The sequence below is a fragment of the Neovison vison genome, chromosome 6 (genome assembly GCF_020171115.1).
Source record: "Neovison vison isolate M4711 chromosome 6, ASM_NN_V1, whole genome shotgun sequence".
Lineage (NCBI taxonomy): Eukaryota > Metazoa > Chordata > Mammalia > Carnivora > Mustelidae > Neogale > Neogale vison.
The window spans coordinates 202023903-202044891 of NC_058096.1; the positions used below are offsets into that span (position 1 = coordinate 202023903).

The 20989-nt window shown below is 53.0% G+C and overlaps 1 protein-coding gene across 11 annotated transcripts in view; it reads right to left on the reverse strand.

Moving 5' to 3' along the window:
• Window positions 1-20989, reverse strand: part of CACNA1D (calcium voltage-gated channel subunit alpha1 D) — a 301488-nt gene that overhangs the window by 82414 nt on the left and 198085 nt on the right. For 10 of the 11 annotated variants that reach the window (XM_044253375.1, XM_044253372.1, XM_044253378.1 and 7 more), the window contains exons 9-12: window positions 19862-20031; window positions 5036-5123; window positions 3637-3663; window positions 220-380 (exon numbers count right to left, since the gene is read on the reverse strand). In XM_044253375.1, coding sequence (XP_044109310.1) covers window positions 220-380; window positions 3637-3663; window positions 5036-5123; window positions 19862-20031 — 446 coding nt within the window. Of the gene's footprint in view, window positions 1-219; window positions 381-3636; window positions 3664-4711; window positions 4772-5035; window positions 5124-19861; window positions 20032-20989 lie in introns of all 11 variants that reach the window. The other variant, XM_044253381.1, reaches the window with a different exon arrangement.

Sequence of the window (20989 nt, forward strand, 5' to 3'; positions counted from 1 at the left end):
CTGGCATCAGCTGGCCCCAGCACACCATGTGGGCTGTGGGCACCACCCCCCCCGCAAACTCTGGGTTCAGCCTGGATTTGGACGGTTCCTCGGTCTTCTAGTACCCCTGTTAATGTCCCGTCACTATACACAGATCAGCTAAGATGAAACTGCAGCCGGACAGCCTCAGGAAGCCCTAATTTTGAATCAGAATGAAAAGAACACAGCCTCTGCTCGCACCTTGAATCTGCGTCAGCCAGTCAGGCTGGTTGTAGTGCTCAGAGGAAATGGTTAAGGTGTTGAGGAACACCAGGACAATAACCAGCCAGTAAAACGTGACAGACTTCACAGCAGCCCGACATCTTCTGCGATTGAAGCGGTTCCAGCGGCGCCAGCGGCGGCTGCAAGAGAAGCAAACGCGGCCATGAACGGCAGATGCGGCGTCTGAATGTCCAACGGACGTCACGGGGATGTTAGCAGTCTTTAACTCTGAGGACCCAGATCGGGGGGTGCAGGAGGGAAAGGTGAGAACACACAGCATAGAAATGATGTTGGTTCTCAAATACAACTTTTAACGTGTTATCTTGACTGGATCGTGCTATTGGTTTCCTACCTACGGCTTTAGACGACTCCATAACGTGCCATGCACCGTCCTCAAACCAGCTAGAAACATCTAGATATTCATAGATTCGTTGGCAGATGCAAAGTGGAGCCTGTACACAGATATGCAATTTACATTCCCACCATATGGTACATGGATCTGTTCAGACTGGGGGTGCGGAGAGCCGTTTGGCTTCTCCTGCACATCTCTTGCAGCATCTCGATCATCATACGGAATTTATCAGGCAGCAAAGTGCTCCAACCCCAGTTTTCCTTTTAGGGAAACTTCTGGTCCTTTCTTAAATCCGGGAGGTTTCTCTGGAGCCTGGCAGACTTGTCAAAGCCGAGTAGGACATGAGTCTTCATACTGAGTCATCAGGTGCCCTTTCTAACTAGTGATGCTCAAAATATACCTTCAGGAGAAGAGCCAATATTGAATTGTGTTTTCATACAAATAAAACGAGCCGAGCCAGACAGACAAGTACCGTGTCCTCCACTGACTTTCAGTTCCGGTGTGTAATTAGGGTAAGTATTCCCCCCGCTTAGCCTGTTCCCCTCTGTGGGAAACGTTCCCTGCCTCAGGATGGATTGGCGAAGTGGGTCCTGGGAAAAGGCCAATCGAGAGGGGATGTCAGCCCTGTGCAGGCTGTGCTCACGGATGGGGGGTGGTGGGCACGTCCTCTAGGGGCCTGAGACAGAGCAATACCCTGGCTGCCTCCTAGCTGCAGCCCAGGTTGACCCAGCTGCGTTGCTACACTGAAAGCACCGTAACCCAGGGACCGGGCAAAGAAAGACTTGGGCCCACTCTTCAACAAGACCTGCAACAAGAGAAGTGCGCTTTGCTCTTGCTATATGGTTTCCAGTGGTAACGGGCTGGAAACACAATGACCAGTGTAGAAAAATCCCACCAAGGATGCTGAAGCCCACCCCCGAGGCTGGGTTTCCGCTGTGATGCATACTTCAGTACACACAAGCAAAGTGGTCTGAAAAAGGACTCACATTGGGTCAATTTATGCTGTCATGACAAGGCTCAGGTGTCTCCCAAATCTCAGAGGCCCGCTGCCTCAACCCCAGCAGCCCTGTAGCACTCCCCATCCTACTCTTCACGGGGCTCCAGACACTGGGTCTACGGAGGTGAAGAAGGTGCACTGTCCCAGGACCTCTTCCCTTGAAAAGCATGCAAGGGTGGGGCAAATAATTATCAATCCCTACTTCAGTGCCCCTCTCAGTGTGGGCTGGCTCTGGATAAGAGGGTAAGAGTTCTCCAGGGGGCAGACAGGGGCAGGGGGTGGGGGGGGACTCCATCCACAGGGGACTGCATGGTCCAGGGGATTGAGGTGGGAAGAAACAGAGCTTGGTGAAAACGGACAGCGGTCCAGTATAGCCACAGAGTGGGGAGGGTAGGAGGGGTATCAAAAGATCAGGCCAGTGAGCGAGCCGGGGGCCAAATGATGAAGGAATTTATATGCCGTCTGGCAAACAGGGAGTCATGGAAGGGTTTCCGATTGTTCTTTTTAGAGTCAGGTTTGTTGAGATACAATCGACATGTGGTAACTACTAATATTTAGGTACAGGGTTTCTAACCACCACCTCAGTCAAGAGGTAGAATATTTCCATCACTCAAAGGACTTTCCTTTATAAGAGTTAACCCATCCTCACCTCAGCCCCTGGCAACTACTGATCTGCTTTTTGCTCCTATTGTTTTGTTTTATCCAGAATGCCCTATAATAGAGCTTTCTGAGACTGGCTCCTTTCACTTAGCAAAAGTGAAAGGCTCCAGACTCATTTGTGCTGTTGTATCTATCAGCAGTTTTCTCCTTATTGCTGAGCATCCTTTCACCATATGCATGAACTACAATTTGTCTTCCTCTTCACCATCGGATGGACGTTGGAATTATTTACGGTTTTCAGCAATTGTATACAAAGCTGCTATCAACTCATATAAAAATTTCTCATGCAGGCATATACCTTCATTTTATACGAATATGTCAGAAGTGGGATCGCTGGTTCATGCGATAAACATATGTTTAACTTTCTAAGAAACGGCCAAGTTGTTTTTAAAATGGCCATGCCATTCACCATGCAGGGATGGGTGGGAATTCCTGCTGAGCTGCATCCTTGTCAGAACTCGGTATTGTCATATTTTAAAATTTGACCCACAGGTGTAAAAAATGATCTAAAAGGTATGCAGTGGTGTCTCACTGCGATTTTGATTTACATTTTTTTAGTGACCAATGGTCACTCCATGTGCTTCTTTGCCATCCCTATCTCTTTTTGGTAACATGCCTGCTGAAATCTATTGACCATTTTTTTATTGATTTCTTATTACATTGTATTTACATGGCCTTCTTTTTATATAGTAGTTACTAGTCCTTTTTATCAAATGTTTTGCAAATATTTTTTTCTTCTAGTCTGAAGCTTATCGACTCATATGGCCAGTGTTTTGGGTGCTGTATCCAAGAAGAAACCTTTGCCCAGCCCAAGGTCACAAAGACGTTGTACGTTTTCTTCTAGAATATTTATAATTACGTGTACTTCCATGTCCATTTCAAGGTACTTTTTGTATATAATTATAAAATGTCATTTTAGTTGAAAAATAACATTTACATGGAAAAGTACACAAATCATAGGTACAGGTTCAATGAGATTTTAGCAACTAAACATGTAACATGCATCTAGAGCAAGGAACAGAACATCACTACCATCTCAGAACACCTCTCGAACCTCCTTCTCTATAGAGGACTTTTAAGCAGAAAAGTGACAAGAAATACGTCTCTTTGAAAAATGACTCATTGTTGGGGGATATGAAAGACTGATTAGTGACAAGAAGTTTTTCATTGTTGTGTCTCATTGGTTTGTTTTGGTGCAAAATCTTTAGCATCCGCTACACTGCTCTCCAAGGCAGGTGCTGAATATTGACTGTACAGGCCACTCTTTGATAGGAATGTCCTTGCCCACAGAGTAAAAATCAAGTCTAAAACAACTCCATGTAGAATAGAGAAGTGAGAAAGTAAAACACCAACATGCAGGCTTAGGGAAAAAATAGAAGATACTGACCTGAGCTTGGATTTTGAGATGGCTTGGCTGCAAGAAAGACAAAGAGAAGAGGATTTCTGTTAGGACGGCTTGAGCAGACTCTCCTGGTCACTTCAGCCGAGAGATCAGAAAAGCCATGCACAGAAGCCTGGGCTCAGCATTCCCAGCTCCCCCAGTGAGCCAGCAGTGGTGAGAGCGGAGCAGGAGAAGAGGCGCTGTCAGGGCCAGGCAGGCCAGGCTGACACTATCCAGGGGTCCAGGGCCGAGGTAAGAGAAGACTCTTAGCCAGCGGCCCTGCACAGCCCTGTCAGGGGTCGTGATGCCTGGGGGCTCTTCTCCCCTGACCTCACTTCCCCAGAATGAAGTCAGTGGGGCCTCCCCTGCATGCATCTCAGCCACTCTAGGGGCAGCATGTGCTGCTGCTACAGCGAAGAGAGCACTGGACTAGGAGTCCCAACTCTGCTGTTCAACAACTGCGTGGGTTTGGGCAAGCAGCACACCTGGTTGAGCCTCAGTGTTCTCATCTGTAAAATGAGGAAGACGAACCCATCCCCCCGCCTACTTCACAATGTTGTAGGGAGGGCAGAGCGAGACAACAGAGGCAGATTCACTTCTTTAACAGCTGAGCGCTCTGCCCTAAACACAACATTTTTATTAATCACTGCCAAGATGATCAAACTCTCTTAAAAACACCGCCTCTACTTTACAGAGATAAGACCTAAGGGATACCAGCGGGAAGCAAATGAAACCAAACTGCATGGGCTCCCCAAAGCAGGCAGGACTCTGCACATGGAACATCGCTCGTCCCCGCTGGGGACCAGGTCATCTAGACAGAAGCCAACAGGGGTAGAGGGGAAGGTGGATGTGGTGGCGCCCTCCGCTGTTAGGAGAGGGTGGTGCAGGGCGCCGGAAACAAGTGCCGTGAGCAAAGAAGGGCAGCCCTTCCGGGGCCAGCCGCCACGCAGGAGGTGGGCGGAACCCGCCAGGGAAGGGAAACTGAAATATGCAGCACATTCTGTCAGCCACTGTGCCATACAAGCTCTTCGTCAAAGCACCGATGCCAACACCAGACCGGGAGGAGAATCAGGCCTGTTACCCCCACCGCCGACACCCAGAGGGCCCAGCCTTGGCCGTGCCTCTTCTTTTCCACCAGCACCTAGTGGACACAGTGGAATTGCAGGGTTACCTGGCACGCCCTGCCGCAGGCTCCGCCTCGGAAGGACGGGCTGCTCTGGGGGGAAGAGGCATGTGAAATGCTGGGGGTCTGGAGGCCTGGGAAGGGGGGGAGGGGGACCGAGGGGTCCAGGGTGAGCCCACCCACCCCTCGTGCGTCTGAGGCCGTGGCCCGGGATGCCTGCCCCACAGGTGCTCCTCTAAGAAGACAGGAGGCAACAGGAGGGCAAGTGGCCTCCACACTCACCAGAGACTCCCACAGCCGCCTTGGTTCTCGCCTCCGCCACTTACGTTCTCTGTGTTCACCGACTCCGTCTCGCTGGTGGGCATGCTGGCTGCGGGGAGAAGACAAGGCTTTAGCTGGCACGCTGGAGGTGCTGCATGCCCAGGTGTGGGCCTGCTGTGGATCGCTGCCTCCAGGCAGGCCCCCTGGGAGCCCAGGAGGAGGGCGAGGAAGAGTGAGAGGCCAGGCACCTCCAGGGCGGAGTCTGTTTCCGTGAGGTGCCAATCTGCCGAGAGAGCCCCCGGAGCACCCCTCCCCTCCCCAACAGGAGGAAGCTCTGTCCATTCCAACTCTCCCCAGGGCAAAGAAGTCTAGGGGCCAAACTGAATCCAGTCACTGTGCCTGGGACCAGCTTACTGTCTTGACTTCCAGGAAAGGATTGAGAGGCCACCAGAACTCAGAGCAACATCTTCGCTGGTCCCAACTGCTTCTCTCTAGAAAACCTGTGACTAGACCACGACTTAATATATGAATTCTTATCATAAATATACAGAAGAGGCAATGGATGCAGGAGAACATGAAGGTACCACACACACAATCTTTTTAAAAAATTTAAGAACTCTACTCATTATTAGCTAATTGGTCTACTCAGTTCCCATGAGCGTGTGAAGACAGTATGCAGAAGGGTCTTTCCAAACCAGCCAGAGCTAGAGCAAAAAGGAAGTACAGTCTTATGGGTAGAAGGTTTTCTCCCAACCGGTGACCAGCGGGCAAGCCTGACCATGGTCTCAGTGTCACCAGGGTCTCTGGGCATGTCTCACCCCTCTGCAGCTGGACCCTGAGCAGAGGAGATGCACCAACTGTGTTGGGAGGCCCAGCGACCCACCGTCGGGCATGTGGGCATTATTTCTCATCCACCTGATTCAACCCTATGGGCATCCTAAGCAGGGGTTGGAGCCGGCTCACGAAGGAGAGGGAGGGCACGAAACATTGCACCTGCCGTGGAAAGCCCACAGATTTCCATGAACTACAAAATGAACCACCTCGGGGATCCATGCAAGGAGTTCTGGAAACCTGCAGTAAGGAATAATGAATTCTGCCCTGGGGTTCAGCGAGGGTGTCACTGAAGATAGAAATGGGGGGGGGGTCACCCAACTACATGCACTTCTTTGCCCTGATGCATCCCTTTGAACTGTAGCGACCATCTTTCTAGAATCGGTGGTATCTACAGGAAGGCCTTCCCCCTGTGCGCTCTGTCAATACAGCTCCTCTTAGCAAGGATGGCTCAACTTCCATCTGCAAAAGCTGGTAGTGGTTCTGTGGTGCCACAGGCGGTCCTGAGGACCCCAGGCACACTGCCCAGAGGAGCTGGGTCCATGACCTCTGTGCTGTGGCTGCAGGTCTGTGGGCCCTGCTCAGGCCAGGGACACTGTGAATGACAAGGATAAAGGTGGGCCTGACCCAAGAGACCCAGAGAGCCGAGAAACTGCTCTTCTGAGGGCACCAGAGAGTCCTTTCCCCTCTGTGGACACCCAAGACACGGCCCCTGCCCAGGTGGGAGTCCACAGCTGTGTCCGGAAGCATTTAGGCAAAGGCAACAAAGGTACAACGAGCAGAACAGACCCACATCACACTACTGGTATTCTCTTAGAATAACCTTTCTTCCTCAATTAAGTAAAAAAAAAAAAAAAAAACCCAACTACAAACTTTGATTGACATTTTTATGACTCCACGCAAAAAACAAAACAAAACCAAAAAAACAGACAAAAATAACCGAAAAAACATACACAATCCAACCACAGAAAAATCTTGAACAAAAGCTCCATAAAGACACACACACACACAAAGAGGCACAAAGCTGCTCAGGCAATCCTTTTCTCCATGACTGACTTGAAAAAACAAAAATATTATAAAATCCAATGAAGCTCATTGCTATGGGCTCCTCCCATAGGTCACCCTTGTCTTCGATGACAAAGAAAATCACAGGGGGACACTCCGACAGATATGACCATGAGTCTTCTCTGTGGAACAGACGTTTTTCTTGTCACTTTCTGTCACTACTAAGGGGACAGAAGTTGAGAGCATGTGACCTAGGGCAGGAGTGGGGGTCCGTGGGAGGGGGACAGTTAGCGTTTGACTGGGCTGGGCAGTCAAACCTCACTGCGTACTATATTGTCCCATGCAGAGAGCAGCGGTGCTAGCTATACAGTCTCGAGGGCCACTTCTGCCTCTCACGGGTTCTACCACCAATCACCCTAGGACTGTATTCTTTCCAAAAGAGCAAACTTCTTCCAAACAGGCTCAGTCTTTGTGGCTTTTCAGCCTCTGCGGCCACGTCCCGGGATGAGAGCTGTGCACCTGCTGCACATGATTCTTCAAGTTTCTTTTCTCCAACCGTCTGATCAAAGCAGATAAATTATACCCTGCCTATGTGTGTGTGGGGGGGAGGGGCATTTTGCATTTCTGGCTCCATGCCAGCTATTAGTGACTGAAATGTACTAGCCGGTCCCTGGACTATTGAGAACCAAGTGGGTAGAAAGACAGGAAATAAAGGCGAACTTCCCAGATAGAAACCAAGAGAGGTTAATGGTGTGGCACGATGTCAGGGCTGCGCGGATGGAGAGAAGTTTCCCTGCCCCCCAGGTGGACTCCATCCTTTGGGAGCTGAGAGCGGATGCTCAGGTCAGCCAAATCCCAGTTTAACACCCCCACTCCCACCCCAGTGGCTGAACTTCTCCAATACTCCATTTTCTCCTCTGTGGCTATTGGCAGAACTGAGAGAGACAGAACACATGGTGGGTTTTCCCCATCCATAGTCCTGGGTCATTCTGTGTGGGTCCACAGGGTTGGGCAATCGGTGAGGCTCAGATATGAGAGCTGTCACCTCAAGCAAGTTCTCTTGGAGCCTCCTGGATGCAAAGGGACACTCTGGTGCACGGCCCAAACCCAGGGTCCCGTTGCTGTGACCGTGCCGACAGAGAGACCCCTAGTGTGAACAGTCTTCTGCACACCTGAGTCAGCTTTGGCCTCCACTCTTGGTTTGTAACTTTTCTATCTCGAGCGAGTCATTTCTGTCTGATGGTTGCCTGCTGTAGAGATAGCAACTTTTCGGTCTTAATGGTTAGACACGGAGAGCACCATGGTCCCATAATAAACAACCGATTCCGGAATGACATCAACCAGAGCTGAGGAGGCGGCCAGGGGGAGGGGGAGGAAGAGCACAGTGACTGTGCTAGAACTGGGTGACCTCATTTGGTCCCAGAAATGGACCATGATCCAGTCGCTTCACCCGTGCAGAGGAACCTGGCTCTGATGGGGCCCTGGCAGCCCTTCTCTCTGCTCCAGCCTCTCCCTCCCGGTCACATGGGAGCGTTTCCTTTCCCCACGGTATGGAGACCACACCACGGGCAAAAGGAGCTCATTTGTACATCAGCATTTCACCCTTCCTTCGTACTGGGCATTCATTATTTTTTAATGCTAAAAAATTGATACGAGTTTCACTTCACTTCATCCCAATGGGACTTCATCTGTGTTTTTACTGTCAAGACAGGAGGATCACAGACTATTAGAACTGGAAGAGGCCTCTGAGATCACACGGAGCAGCTCTGTGATTTCACAGATCAGAGACCTGGCCAACTTGCCCCGGGATGCACAGCTCAGGTGTGAGAAAGCTCTCCAGCTTTCCAGCTGGCCGTGCCCCCTGTGCCCGCAGGCTGTGCTCAGATATACTGGGATACGTTTTGATATTAGTACATGTTAACATGTATATTGGTATGCCCTTAAAAAAATCATACTTAATTTACTTACATATGCTGGTACACATTGGGATATGGTGATAGATCCTCAGAATGCCACACGTTAAAAGTCCCAAAGCCAATCAAGCCTACTGTCCATCAGCCTGGTTGGCTGTCCTGATGACCTCAGTTAACCCCCAGAAACCTGGTATACAGTCAGACCGGCTCCAGGAGACCACCCCAGCAGAGAGAGAGAGAGAACAAAGGTCAAGTCGCCGTGGTGACTATTGGGACTTTACGAAAATCCACGTAAGTAGGCCCATGGGGAAATTCCTGGAACACATGCCCTTTCCTCAACTGGCTGCCACAGCCTCATGGCTGCCCCAAGTGCAGGGGGAGCACCTTGTCCCCTTCAGGACCGAGTCAACAATAATTGCTCACAAGCGCTGGGCTGGTTAGGAATGCAGGCAGAGCCCAGCCCCCCACTCCTGCCCCAAGTCCCACCATGTTCTCTAGAGACAGAAGTAAGCCAAGGGGCCATCTGCAGGCAAAGCAGCTGTAAATCCTTTCTCTCACACATTCCAGGGAACTCGGGAACTCTGTAGAGCAAGTTTTCATTTTTTAAAAAATTCAAGTTTTAAAACTATTTCCAGAATCCGGGGTGAAACCAGGTATTAGGACCAGCCTACACCTAGAATGGGGTGCTGACTTGCACCGCAACCTGACTGCTGCAAACCTGGGGAAGTGCAGGCCCAGGCTTCGCAAGCTTTCCCAGGTGCTGCGATCTCCAAGAGCTGCAGGCCAGACCCCGAGGCTTCAATGTGGACGCACCGAGCAAAGGACATGATGCAAAGGCCATGACGGCTGCTGCCGCCAGGGAGGAGGGGAGGCCAGACAGCAGCCCAGCAGGCCCTGGACGGCAGATGAAAGCTACCCTGGCCTGGTGGGGGCCCACTTGGAGCTCTCTGGGGAGGGCATGCCATGCTGTTGCTAAGAACTGCTGCTGGGCCCAGATGCCATTATGGGCAATGCCGCACAAAATACGGTGGGAAAACACACGGTTTCTCAGGCCAGCACAACTAGCTAGCGTTTTCATGGATGGGAGTATGCGTGCCCATCACACACACACGTGGTGAATGGGTCTGCATGTGGGTTGAAATAGGCAGCCCCAAAATTATGTTCACTATTTTTTTTTAAAGATTTTATTTATTTATTTGACAGAGAGAGAGATCACAAGTAGGCAGAGAGGCAGGCAGAGAGAGAGGAGGAAGCAGGCTCCCTGCCGAGCAGAGAGCCTGATATGGGGCTCGATCCCAGGACCCTGAGACCATGACCTGAGCCGAAGGCAGAGGCTTAACCCACTGAGCCACCCAGGCGCCCCTTATGTTCACTATTAACAGGCACAGCATCACAGAGGCTACTCGGGTCAAAAGACACAAAGAGGAATGTCAGAGAAGCTGGGCCTTTGTCAGTAGTAATGTGGGGACAAGTCCTTTCCCTTTCCCTCCCTGGGCTTCGTTGGCTAACCCAGAACACGAGCTGTTGGGTGACATTATCTGTAAGACCCACGTACCTCTGACTTGCTTGAACTGCTCTAAAGAGGAAACACCCACAGGCTGTCTGGTTTCACCAGTGCCAGGTGGCTTTCCCTTGCCATCCCTCAGCTCGGCGCAGAGAGCAGGGAAGGAGCAGTGTTGTGAATCCCCAGCCCAGTGCCCCTCAGGAGGGCCGCCAGGAACCAGGAAGCCCACTCAGGAGAAGCGTTCCCAAGGCTCCTCCAAGCAGAGCCACTGGGGAAGGGAGAAGCACCCCCCTTCACCCCCCGCTCCCCGAGAGTGCTCATATGCCACTAGAGCCCGGTGATCCATGCCAGCTGAGCCCGGAAGACCCCAGCCTCCTTCTTGAGCCTGGCACACCAAACAGCCTCCTTCACAGATGCCCCTGGGCGTCTGGGAGCCTCGCGTCCCCGTTCTCTACGGGACAGGCACCCTTGCACGGTCAGGGATGCCTCTCCAAATCTGCCTCCAACCCTTCTCATGCCTCCCTCTCAACGGGTGGGACAGGAGGCTGGACAGCTGAGCAATGACAGTCATGGCTGCCTTCCTTGGGAACAGCAGATCCGAAGCCAAGATCTCCTGGGTTTTTTTTTATCTTGTTTTCCTGACAAGCATGTGACGTGCCATGACATCCCCTGAAGGAATTTGCCTGTCCCTGCTAGTAGTGACACGCTTAGCCATCACAAGGTAACAGACTCTGGTTGCTGTGAAGAAGCCAGCCTCTTCTTGGGGAATGTGGGTCAAGGCCAGACCAAGGTTTCTGTGTCTAGAGCCAGAATGATGCCCTGACAAGAATTACTTCTGCGTGACTAATGATGTGAGGAACGCCGCACCCCCACTGGGGCCCTCCCCACCCCCAGCCTCATCCAGGGCCTTTGTTAGGGTGTCTGGGTATCTCAGTCAATAAAAGACCTCCCCCACTCAAAACGGAAAGTTTCCTGGAAATATGAGGCTTCTTCCTCTCCCCACATGCCTCAGAAAGCTAGCAAAATATCCTCAAAAAGTCACACGGTGCGAGCCCCTGCTCAGGACGACAGGCACCTGCATGACCATGGGGAGGACTCTTTTCTTCTGGAGACAGACCTCTCATCTTCTCACAGTAATGCCCCAGAGCCTAGGCCCTCCGTCAGTCTTTGAAAATGCTTTTGTGTTACGTCAGTAATAGGATGTCCTGCTTACCTGACTCCCGTTCTTCCTGCAGAGGCCTCCAGGGGCTGCACCAAGGCCAGCTCTTTCCATAAGCCTCTGCAGACACTAAGCCTGGCTGAGCCAGCCCTGGGCCCCCAGGCCCTAACTGGATGCCCCCACCCCACTCCCCCAACCACACAGGTTCCTTCACTTCTCAGGCCCACAGTGCGCTCTCCGGAGGCCAGGGGCGGGGGGCTTATGTCTGATACTCTCTGTTCTCGTCTGCTCCAAAAGCCTTCAGTCTGACCACCTGTGGCTTGTTCCAATTCCTACACCCTACGAGCTCAACATTCCCACGACAACGTCCCCATCCCGTATGGGCTCTCATATGCAAAACCCCAAGTGTCCTACTTGGTACTAGCAGAGGCTACTACCAAGAAAACAGTGCAGTGTGTCCCCTCTGCTCCCTTGGCAGCTGCCTTTGTGGCCCTATTTACCGTCAAAGAGATTCTTCCTCCAGAGTCATCTGACCAGGGCCGATCTCGGTGGCAGCGACCAGGTAAACCTGGTTGCTTATCATGCGGTGTGCATGGGCAGGGGGCTACACTGCTGTAAGACTACAGTGGTGGCCTGGCAAGGACAGGACCCCAGCCATCTGCCTTAACCGCCCTGCCCCCGGATGGTCCTGACGCTGACCCCAGGGTTTCCAGCAAGGGTCTGCGTGTAGCATTTATTTTACAGCAGAGCTCGAAAATGAACTGTGCCCCCACATTAGCCCTTTCCTCCTCCCCGCTCGCAAAGGCAAGTGCCCCCCCCAACCCCCGTCCCCGCCCCACAATCTTCACATCCTTGAAGTCTATTTTTAACTTCATTCTTGAAACTGGCACTACGAGCTCTAGTATGTCCCGGGCAAACCAGCCCGAGGGTGAAAAACCAGCAGGCCCTGTGAAAAATGTAACCTGGAAAATCAAAATCAATCAAAGAACAACACTGGAATTTCTAAACAGTTTAGATGAAAAAGCATCATTGGGGGAGAGTGTTTAAGAAGTCTGTCTTCCAGTCTAAGAATATTCATGCTGAATTAAATAAATGTTCTGAGTGGGTTCAGCTGCTTCTTTAAAAGGTATAGTTCAAACAAAAAGGAAACTGCAATGCTGTCTTGGCAAAACCACACAGTTGGGGTAAAGACAAGAAGAAAATAACACGACAAAAGTTCAGAGGAATCAAGCGGTTAAAACACAGGCGTCTGAAAAACACACCACGCCAGCACATACATGCACGTCACACCAGGCCTGTGTGCAAGGAGAAGGCTCCAGAAGCCTCAGGAGAGGAGGCTCCCGACTGGCGTTCACCCCCGGTCATTTACCGTGATCTTTAGCCCTGTGTTGGCGAAAGCAGCAAAACTTCCTTTTCTTCTTATCCTCTTTTAGCAGGTCGGCCACCGTGACTCCTTCAGGTGGAACACAGGCAATGTCGTTACGACTCGGTAGAGGGCAGCAGGAGCAACGCAAACTGGGCCCTAGGCCCAGAGAGGCAGCTTGCAGCCGCTGGCTCTGATATGCGAAACCTCAAGAGTCCTCCTACTTGGACATGTCTAGTTCAGCGTCTGAGCAATGGAAGGGAGCAGCGCTTTCTGCAGCGAGGGTACCTGTCCCAACCAACCAACCAGCCAGCCAACCAACCACACCGCCAGAGACCAGGCTTCCCAGGGTTTGGCCACCCCACCAAGAAGGGTGTGTTCAGGAAAGGGCATTCAGCCACGGCCAGGAGTCCCGGGTGCTGACCAGCTGGGCAGACTGGCCGGTACCACTATGTGGGAAGGACATGTGGGAGTTTACAGGGCACACTCTGGACTTGGACAAACCAGGTCTGATCTCATCCTTGCCACTTCCCAACTGGATGAGCACAGACAGGTTACCTGCTTTTGCTGATCTGCTTACCTTAGGAAGTGGTAAACAGTAAATACAGTAACACAAGTGCTGGCAAGGTACAACACGTACAGTGGCCCTGTGGCCACTATGTCACAAGAAGAACGATTCTAGCGTCTCCAGCTCCCTCTGGCTCTGGGACAGGATATCACGATATTAGCCGGTGGGCTGATATTCAGGGTGGGGCCCCGTGCTCAGGGAAAGGAGCTTCATGGGCAAGAGGGGAAGCAGAAGGAATGCCACGTGGGTAAGGGCACAGGACATGGGCACTCGTGAGCATGATGGGTGGGAATGTAAATGGGTACCAATGGCAGGACACATTTCTAAAACGGGCATCCTCTCTGACCCAGCAAATCCCTTTCTGGCACTTTCTCCCACAAGACTGTGAGCGTGTGTGTGTAGACCCAGGTGCACACATCTGCGGGGATTAATGGTAGCTCATCTGCAGCGAAACCTGCATTCAAACCCCACTTGGCCACGTGACAGGTGTGGGACCCTGGGAAGCTACTTAACCCCTCTGTGTTTCAATTTCCCCATCATCTGTCAAGTGCTTGCCTCCCAGAGCCCTGGAAGGAATAATGGGTTCACATACACCCCTGACCCTTAGAACAGCATCGAACACACAGGAAGGCCCTGATAAATGAGGCATTCTTACTCTGCTTTCTTTCGTGAAACGCAGACTCACTGGACCACACGAGGTGCCTGCCACACAGTGAAGGACAGAAACAGACCTTGTTCCTACCTCCAGGAGCTCGCAGTCTGTGGCACATGGTTCAGTGAGAAAGGCAAGTGGCTGTGCCCCGCCAAGCTCGATGATCTTAGGGTGGGGGACACAAGTGCAGGCTGCCCGTGAAAGCACGTATGTTCCCACGTGCACAGGTGAGGTCACAAAGAACAGGCCCCCAATGGCCCAGTCTCATTCTCTTATCCTTTATACACTTTGATATACAAATTCTTGGCAATGAGCAAATATTATTTTTGCAATTAAAATATGTTAAAAATAAGCACACACAGCCTGACTTGGGGTCTACAAACCTGGCTGGAGGGACTCCACCTCATGTCCATGCTGGGGCGACCATCCCTTCTCCTGCCAGCTCTTAGAAGACCTACCTAGGGTGGGCATCTGCTCCCTGTACCACCAGCCCAGTGGAGGGGGTGGTGTGTCTCCCGCCGGCTGCCGCGCTGGGCCCACCTCCATCAGCTCTCCTGGTCAGAGGCACTCCCATCCACCTCCAGAAACAGGGCCACCCTCCTGAGGCATGCCACTCTAAGGGCTGCTGTTGGCTGAATGCACAGCCTTCAGAGGACTGTCTTGCATTCTGAATTTGCGCTCTGAGCTGGTGTAACTGTGATGAAAGCAGTTTGGGAAGTCGCTTTAGGAAGACACAAGCTTTGAAACTGGACCAGCACATTTCCATGCTGGGAAACAGCTACACCATCCCTGGCTTCCTGCCCACCCCCAAATCAAACATCTCAGTAAAAGGCACACAAGGGGTGCACGGGGAAGGGAAGTGACCGGCTGTGGCAACCTGGGGTGTGGACACATGGTGGGGGAGGGGCAGAGTCCTAACCGGCGGGGCGGGGCAGCCTCTGGGATCTCTGAGGAAGAGACCTCCTTGTGGGCAGCATGTATACCCTCTTACAGAGATCATTGAACATTAATAGTTCCCACAGTGAAACGGCCCTGCTTTTCTGGCCAGAATTTTAGAATGAGCTCCCTTTAAAACGATTTCATTATTTTTAATGCCTTTTTTTTTCTTTAAAAAAAAGACTAATCACGGACAATGAGAAGAGTTTAAAATAGAATTTTAGGCTTCCAGATTTTAATGGCCCTAGAAAAACGCCATTGTTAACAGAGAAGCAGCTGCATACGTCTAAAAAATCACTTTGAGATTTGGCAGGGTTTCTTAAGAAACTTGAGGCTCAGCAAAAAGTTAAATAAATTATCCTTGAAAATGTCCCAAATGCTTAGGAACTAACTTCCAAGGGAATTTTGTCTGTTCAATTAACCATGTAACACCAGCTTCCTAAGAACAAATTTACAGAATGGACGTTTTCCATATTCCACGAACGCACAAAGCTAGAGCTACCAGCCACGGTAGCCAGCAGACAGCCCAGTTACGGCGCCGACTGCCTCTCCTTCTGTCTTCCTTCCAGCGGAGGCCTGTGACAGTGTGATATTCGGTGTAATATCATTGAGGGGTTCCCAACCCCGGCTTCACGCGGGAACCTTCAGGGAGCAGTAGCTCAAGCCATGCCTGGGTCCCACCGCACACAGACCCGTCTTTGTCGGGGTGGGGGAGGGGTACGGCACCAGGATGTCTACATTCCCCAAGTGACTGTCATGTACAGCCGGAGGTGGGTCCCGCAGGAGCAGAGGTGGGTCCCGCAGGAGCAGACGGTGACGTTTAGCAGATCAGAGAGAAGAGATGAGATGCGCACAGGCCCAAGCCCTGGATTTGGCATCTGCTCTCTGACAGCAAACATTGACAAACCACCAACGGACGTTGAGCCAGAAAGCCGTGCCTCGCTACCTTCAGCATGACCGACTGGTCAACAGGTTTGTTTTCCATCAATACTTAGAACTTCACACAGTCCCTGAACAGGAAAGCAGGGGGACGTGGTGCTAAAAGGGGTCCTTAGCCCCAGGGTGGTTAGAGGTCTAGGAGGATCTGCGAGAACTGCAGTGTTTAGGTCAAGTTATCCTGGAGTCTGATAACGGCATCGGTACCCAGTACTCCCGTGGCTAGTGACTCCTGCCACGAAGCAAACTTTAATCCTCAGGACAACCTCTGGGCAAGTACCTTTATCACCTCCTTGCAGTCAGAGAAATGGGGGCTCAGAGACATCGGGTGGTTTGCCTATCACTCAAGTCCAAATTCCGAGTCACCAAACTCAATGGCAGCCAGTTCCAGAGAAGGGACACCCGCGCGCTATCTAGCCCCACCTCCAAAGGTTCATGACATCTGCAATGCAGGTTTCCTGAGGTCCTGCCTTTGCTTGTACAGCCTGAGGCTTGGGCTATAGCAAGGGCTTCTGTCACAACTGTCACACTACCACACGGTCACTTAACTCCCCCATGCCTGGAAGGAACCTGTCCCAATCCCATCCAGGACCCTGCTGGAAAGGGAAGTCAGTGGCGTAAGCATCCTGAGGCACCAAGGATAAAGCCAGGACACCCAGGGAGGGCCCCATCCCATCTTCCCGAAAAAATACAGGAGCGGGGCTGGGATGTTAAGAGTGTGGGCCTGGCTTTTACCCACCTAGGAAGCACGTCAGTAATGGCCCTGCCCACGCTGCACTGCTTGCTACCGGGTGGCAGAGACCAGACCTGGCATGTGCGGGCGGTGAACCAACCACTGTCCACTGGTGAGGGGATGATGCAGGCCTTGTGGAAATCCTCTGTCCCCCTCGGGTTTCTTGCTGTGACAGGAAGAAGATGGACAGGAAGAAGAAGACAGCTCTTCTTGGCCCAAAGGTCTGGGCTGCCGGGAGTATATTCGGGGAGGCCCACATCCTCGTTGGGAGGAGACCCGGGGCTCTCATTGTCGGTCGGTTAACTCCCTGCATGGTTCCCACAGCCTGAGATCTAGGACTTCCTTTCAGACCCTCATCACCCATGTCCCGGGAATCTGGTGGCTCAGGAGATCAGAGCCTCACTGTCCAGGAAAGTGCAGCACCTGGCTAAAGGAGCCTGGTAAAGGACAAGGGTACCCACGGAAGCATGTGCTCTTCAGGATCGAACGTCCAGCTAGTTCCCAGGCTGAGCCACACAGCACCGTGCCCAGCACAAACCACAGGGACGTGGTGCGGCGTTACCGGGTGAGGAGTCCTAGTTACAGAGTGAAGTCTGAGGATTGACAACTTTCAAAGGGCCATTGTTTCTTTCCTTGATGATACTACTGAGCAAAGCGCTTCAGGGCTTGCAACACTGATCACCTTCTGTACCTCGCTCATGCCATTTCTCCAGCCTAAGTAAAAAGCCTCTCCCCTGTGCCTTTGGAAGCCGCAGGCAAGCACCTCCCTGGAGTTCAGCAGGAACACCACCTCCTCCAGGGAGCCTCCCCTTGCATCCTTGTGCCCTTGCAACAATGTGCCCATCGTTACTTTGTTGTGCCCTTCAGGGCTCCCACAGCAGACTGCTGGCCCCCTGATCACAAGGCCAGCTTGTCTCCATCTTACACTAAGGTCTGGCTTCTCCACTTGCCTCTACAGCCAGGTGTCCAAAGGCAGAGGCACAAAGTTTTGTCACAATGTGGCCAGGTCCTTCGTACGTGCTGGCAGCACCGGAAGTACTGGGCCAAGACAAAGAGAGCGAGAGCTCTCGGGACTATCAGAAGACATTGCCTTGAGCCCACAGAAAATGCCCACTCCTCAAACCCCAGGCACAAGCACAGTCTCGCCACACCTGATGCTAGCGGGACGAACGGGGACCCTGTCCATTTCCAAAGCCAGGGCACTGAAGGGGTGAAAAGACACCGCCTGAAAGGCTCACCCAGCAACCCGTCAGCCACAGCTCCACTGGTAAAGGAAGGGGGCGTGCTCAGGAGAAGGGCAGTACTTGTGCTGGCTGACACACGACATGCTACACTGGGAGAGGGAGGACGTGGCTGGCAGACACCCCCACACACACACCCCACCCCCACCCCCAGAAACCAAGGTCAGCACCCAAGCTGCAGTCTGGAAACGAGCAGGGAGACAGCGGGCTAGGCATCCCTCCTGCTCTAAGAACAGCCTGTGGCCAGCCATATGGTAGGCGCGGAAGCCGCAAGAAGCCCATTGGGATTTGGACTCAAATGCCCTGAAGACACAGACACCCTTCTTACACCCACTGACCCAGAGGACACCACCCAGTTTGGAACTGGAAGGAATACCCCTGCATGAACTCGCATCTCAGACTCAGCACACAAAGGCTGCTCTAGAAATCCTCCAGCTGCTTCCTGATGCTCAGGCACTGTGTCCCCTGTCTCTTCCTCAAGGGAGCAGCACCAGTGACCCTGGGAAGCAGCGGGGAGAGGAGAGGAGGAGTGTGTCTGCCTGCTGCTGGCCCCCCAGGAGCCCACAGGACTGAGTCCGTCATTTGCAGCTGTGAGAACAGGAAACTCACACTCTCAATGGTAGCACAGACCAGGAGTCCTCTGCTAGAAGCAACCAAAGGCCACCTCAGTCACCCGTGGGCTGCTCGGCCTTCACTTGTGTGATCCGCTGTCTACAGAGGAGGCACATACTGGCCTCACTCCCCCAGCCTCCCTGCCCTGTCTCCCCCAACCAGCCGAACGAATGAACCACCCCCGGGCCCTCCTCACACTCTGCCGTGGCTCAGAAGGTTTCTCCTGACACTGACCGACCTCAGGCTCCTCCATCCTTCCAGGCTCGGGGCCAATGCCCCACAGCTCCCCACTGGAGCCCCGTAGTCAGCCCTCAGCCCCTCAGCACTGGGCACACAGATGCCACCCTCCCGACCGGCGTCTCTGTCCTCCTGGGCAGCATCTCGGCATGCCTCGGCCTAACCATCCCCAGAAGGAGCCAACCACATCCCGTCCACCCCACCCCACGAGTGCCCCCGGCAACCAGCGCCCTCCTTGCTGGACGAAGGAGAGACCGCATGACACCTCAGGGGCCCTGCCCTAGGGGCACTCACTCCGCCATCTTCCAGGAGGTGGGGCCCACCTTGGTTCCTCAGGCCTCTCAAGGGACATGCATCTTTGACACAGCTTTTCTGTCCTTACAATGAACTATTCTGGATTAGAAACAAACCACAAGCCTCTCAGTCAAATCTACTATTGAATTTTGATTTCTGCTTTTACCTGAGGCACAGATGGCCCAGGAAGAGTGCGAGTTCCTCTTTGGGGGAAAATAGGTGGTAAAAGAGACACCTTGGCTGACGATGGCAATGAACTCCAGGGGTTGCTGGGCACCGGGCCTTCCCGCTGCGGAATGTGCCCGAGAGGCCTCGTGCCATGGTGGGCTACGAGGGGAGCGGGCTCCAAGTAGCCATGCCAACTCACATGCGTCCTTGCCCTGCCCGGACGGCTGAGCTGGTTTCTTCCCAGCTAACCACGGCTGAGCGCCTGGCTTTGCATGTGGAGCCCGGGTGCGAGCCACTCCAGGCGGCATGAGGACGGAGAGGGACCCTGCTCTTCAAGTTCTCATCCAGGAACATGGCTCACCCCGCGGGGAAGGAGCTGCAGCTCCCATGCCGTGGGGTCACCGTGAGTCCTACCGTGGCCGGTGCCCCCACAGAAGGGGATCCCCGATTTCCCGACAAGCGATTGCGACGGACCCCGTGACCGGGCACAGATCTGAGTCCCAAACCTCAGGCGGAGTCTCAGAGCTGGTGTAAATGCCCCGGTCCCCTCTGACGGGCGGCTGGAAGGAACCAGGCCGCTGAGAGGAGGCCGCTTGTCTCTCAGGCTGGGTCAAGGGGGAGCAACAGCTCCGCCCGGCGGGCACCTGAGTCACCCCTGAGCTCTCTCTGGTCAGGAGTAGGAAGGGGTTACATACTGTTTCGTTTGCTTTCCTCTCCTCCTTCCTCCTCGTTCTCAGGATCAATGTCTTCGGCTTGGGTGATCCAGTCCAAGTAGCCCTTTAGATCCTCCTCCAGCTGCTGCTTCTCCCGGAGCTTCTGGAAATCTCCCCGGGCTTTAGCCTTCTCTCGCTCCTTTGAGAATTCTCTGAGGGCGGCAGAGAGAACAAGCACACGTCAGGACGTCCTCGGGGACCTGGACCGTGAGCCATCTGCCCTGCCACACAACAGGCTTGTGGCAGAACACAGAGCGCTGAGTACGGCCACGCGAGCACAGCAACAGAGGCCACACACGTGGACAGGACATAGCACAGTGTCTTCCTAAGCAAGACTGTGGCTGTCAGAGCTGCAGAGACCACACCAACAAACATGCGCTGTCCCTTAGAAAACCAACAATCCCCAAGATCCCAAGGATCCCCCACCAACAGCCTGGACTCAGACATGTCCCACCTCCCCCAGAGCCTCCTCGGAGCACGGGCATCACACGTCAAAGAGCAAGGACCCGGGAGGGCTAGGCTGTGGTCAGAGAGGGCACACACCAGGTATAGGGCTTCTTCAATACCTGTAGCCAAACACACAATACCTGAGTTTGGCTACAGCATTCCTGACCCTCACGTCCAAACTGAGAGCCAGGAGGAGGAGCAGGGGCCTCTAGTAGCACCGGCAGCTTCCCGCCAGAGCAGTGGACAGGGTTGGGACAGACCCACCTCACAGCCCCGTTCTCCCTCCCCACACCGAGAATACCGAGGAAGCGCTACTGTCACCCCTAACCCCACCTCCTTGCCATGATCTTTTCCCAAAAGTCTTCCCCGTAGGAGACAAAGAGGCAATACGATTTGTTGCCCATTTATGGGAACACCTGTCCTGGAAAGGTTTGGCAGAACATGTACACATTCCCAACTGCTTGTTGTTTACTCCGCCTTTGGTGTCTGCAATCCTCCATCTACACGTACATACAGAATCCCCCATTTGCTCAGGCAAGCCTGGGAGTCAGGTGGGTGATTACCCAATTTTCACATCCAAGGAACCATCTGCATTTCCAACTGGGAATAGCTATAGGAGCCAAGCTACATGAGTTATGGATTTCCTAAGTACGATTAAAAAGC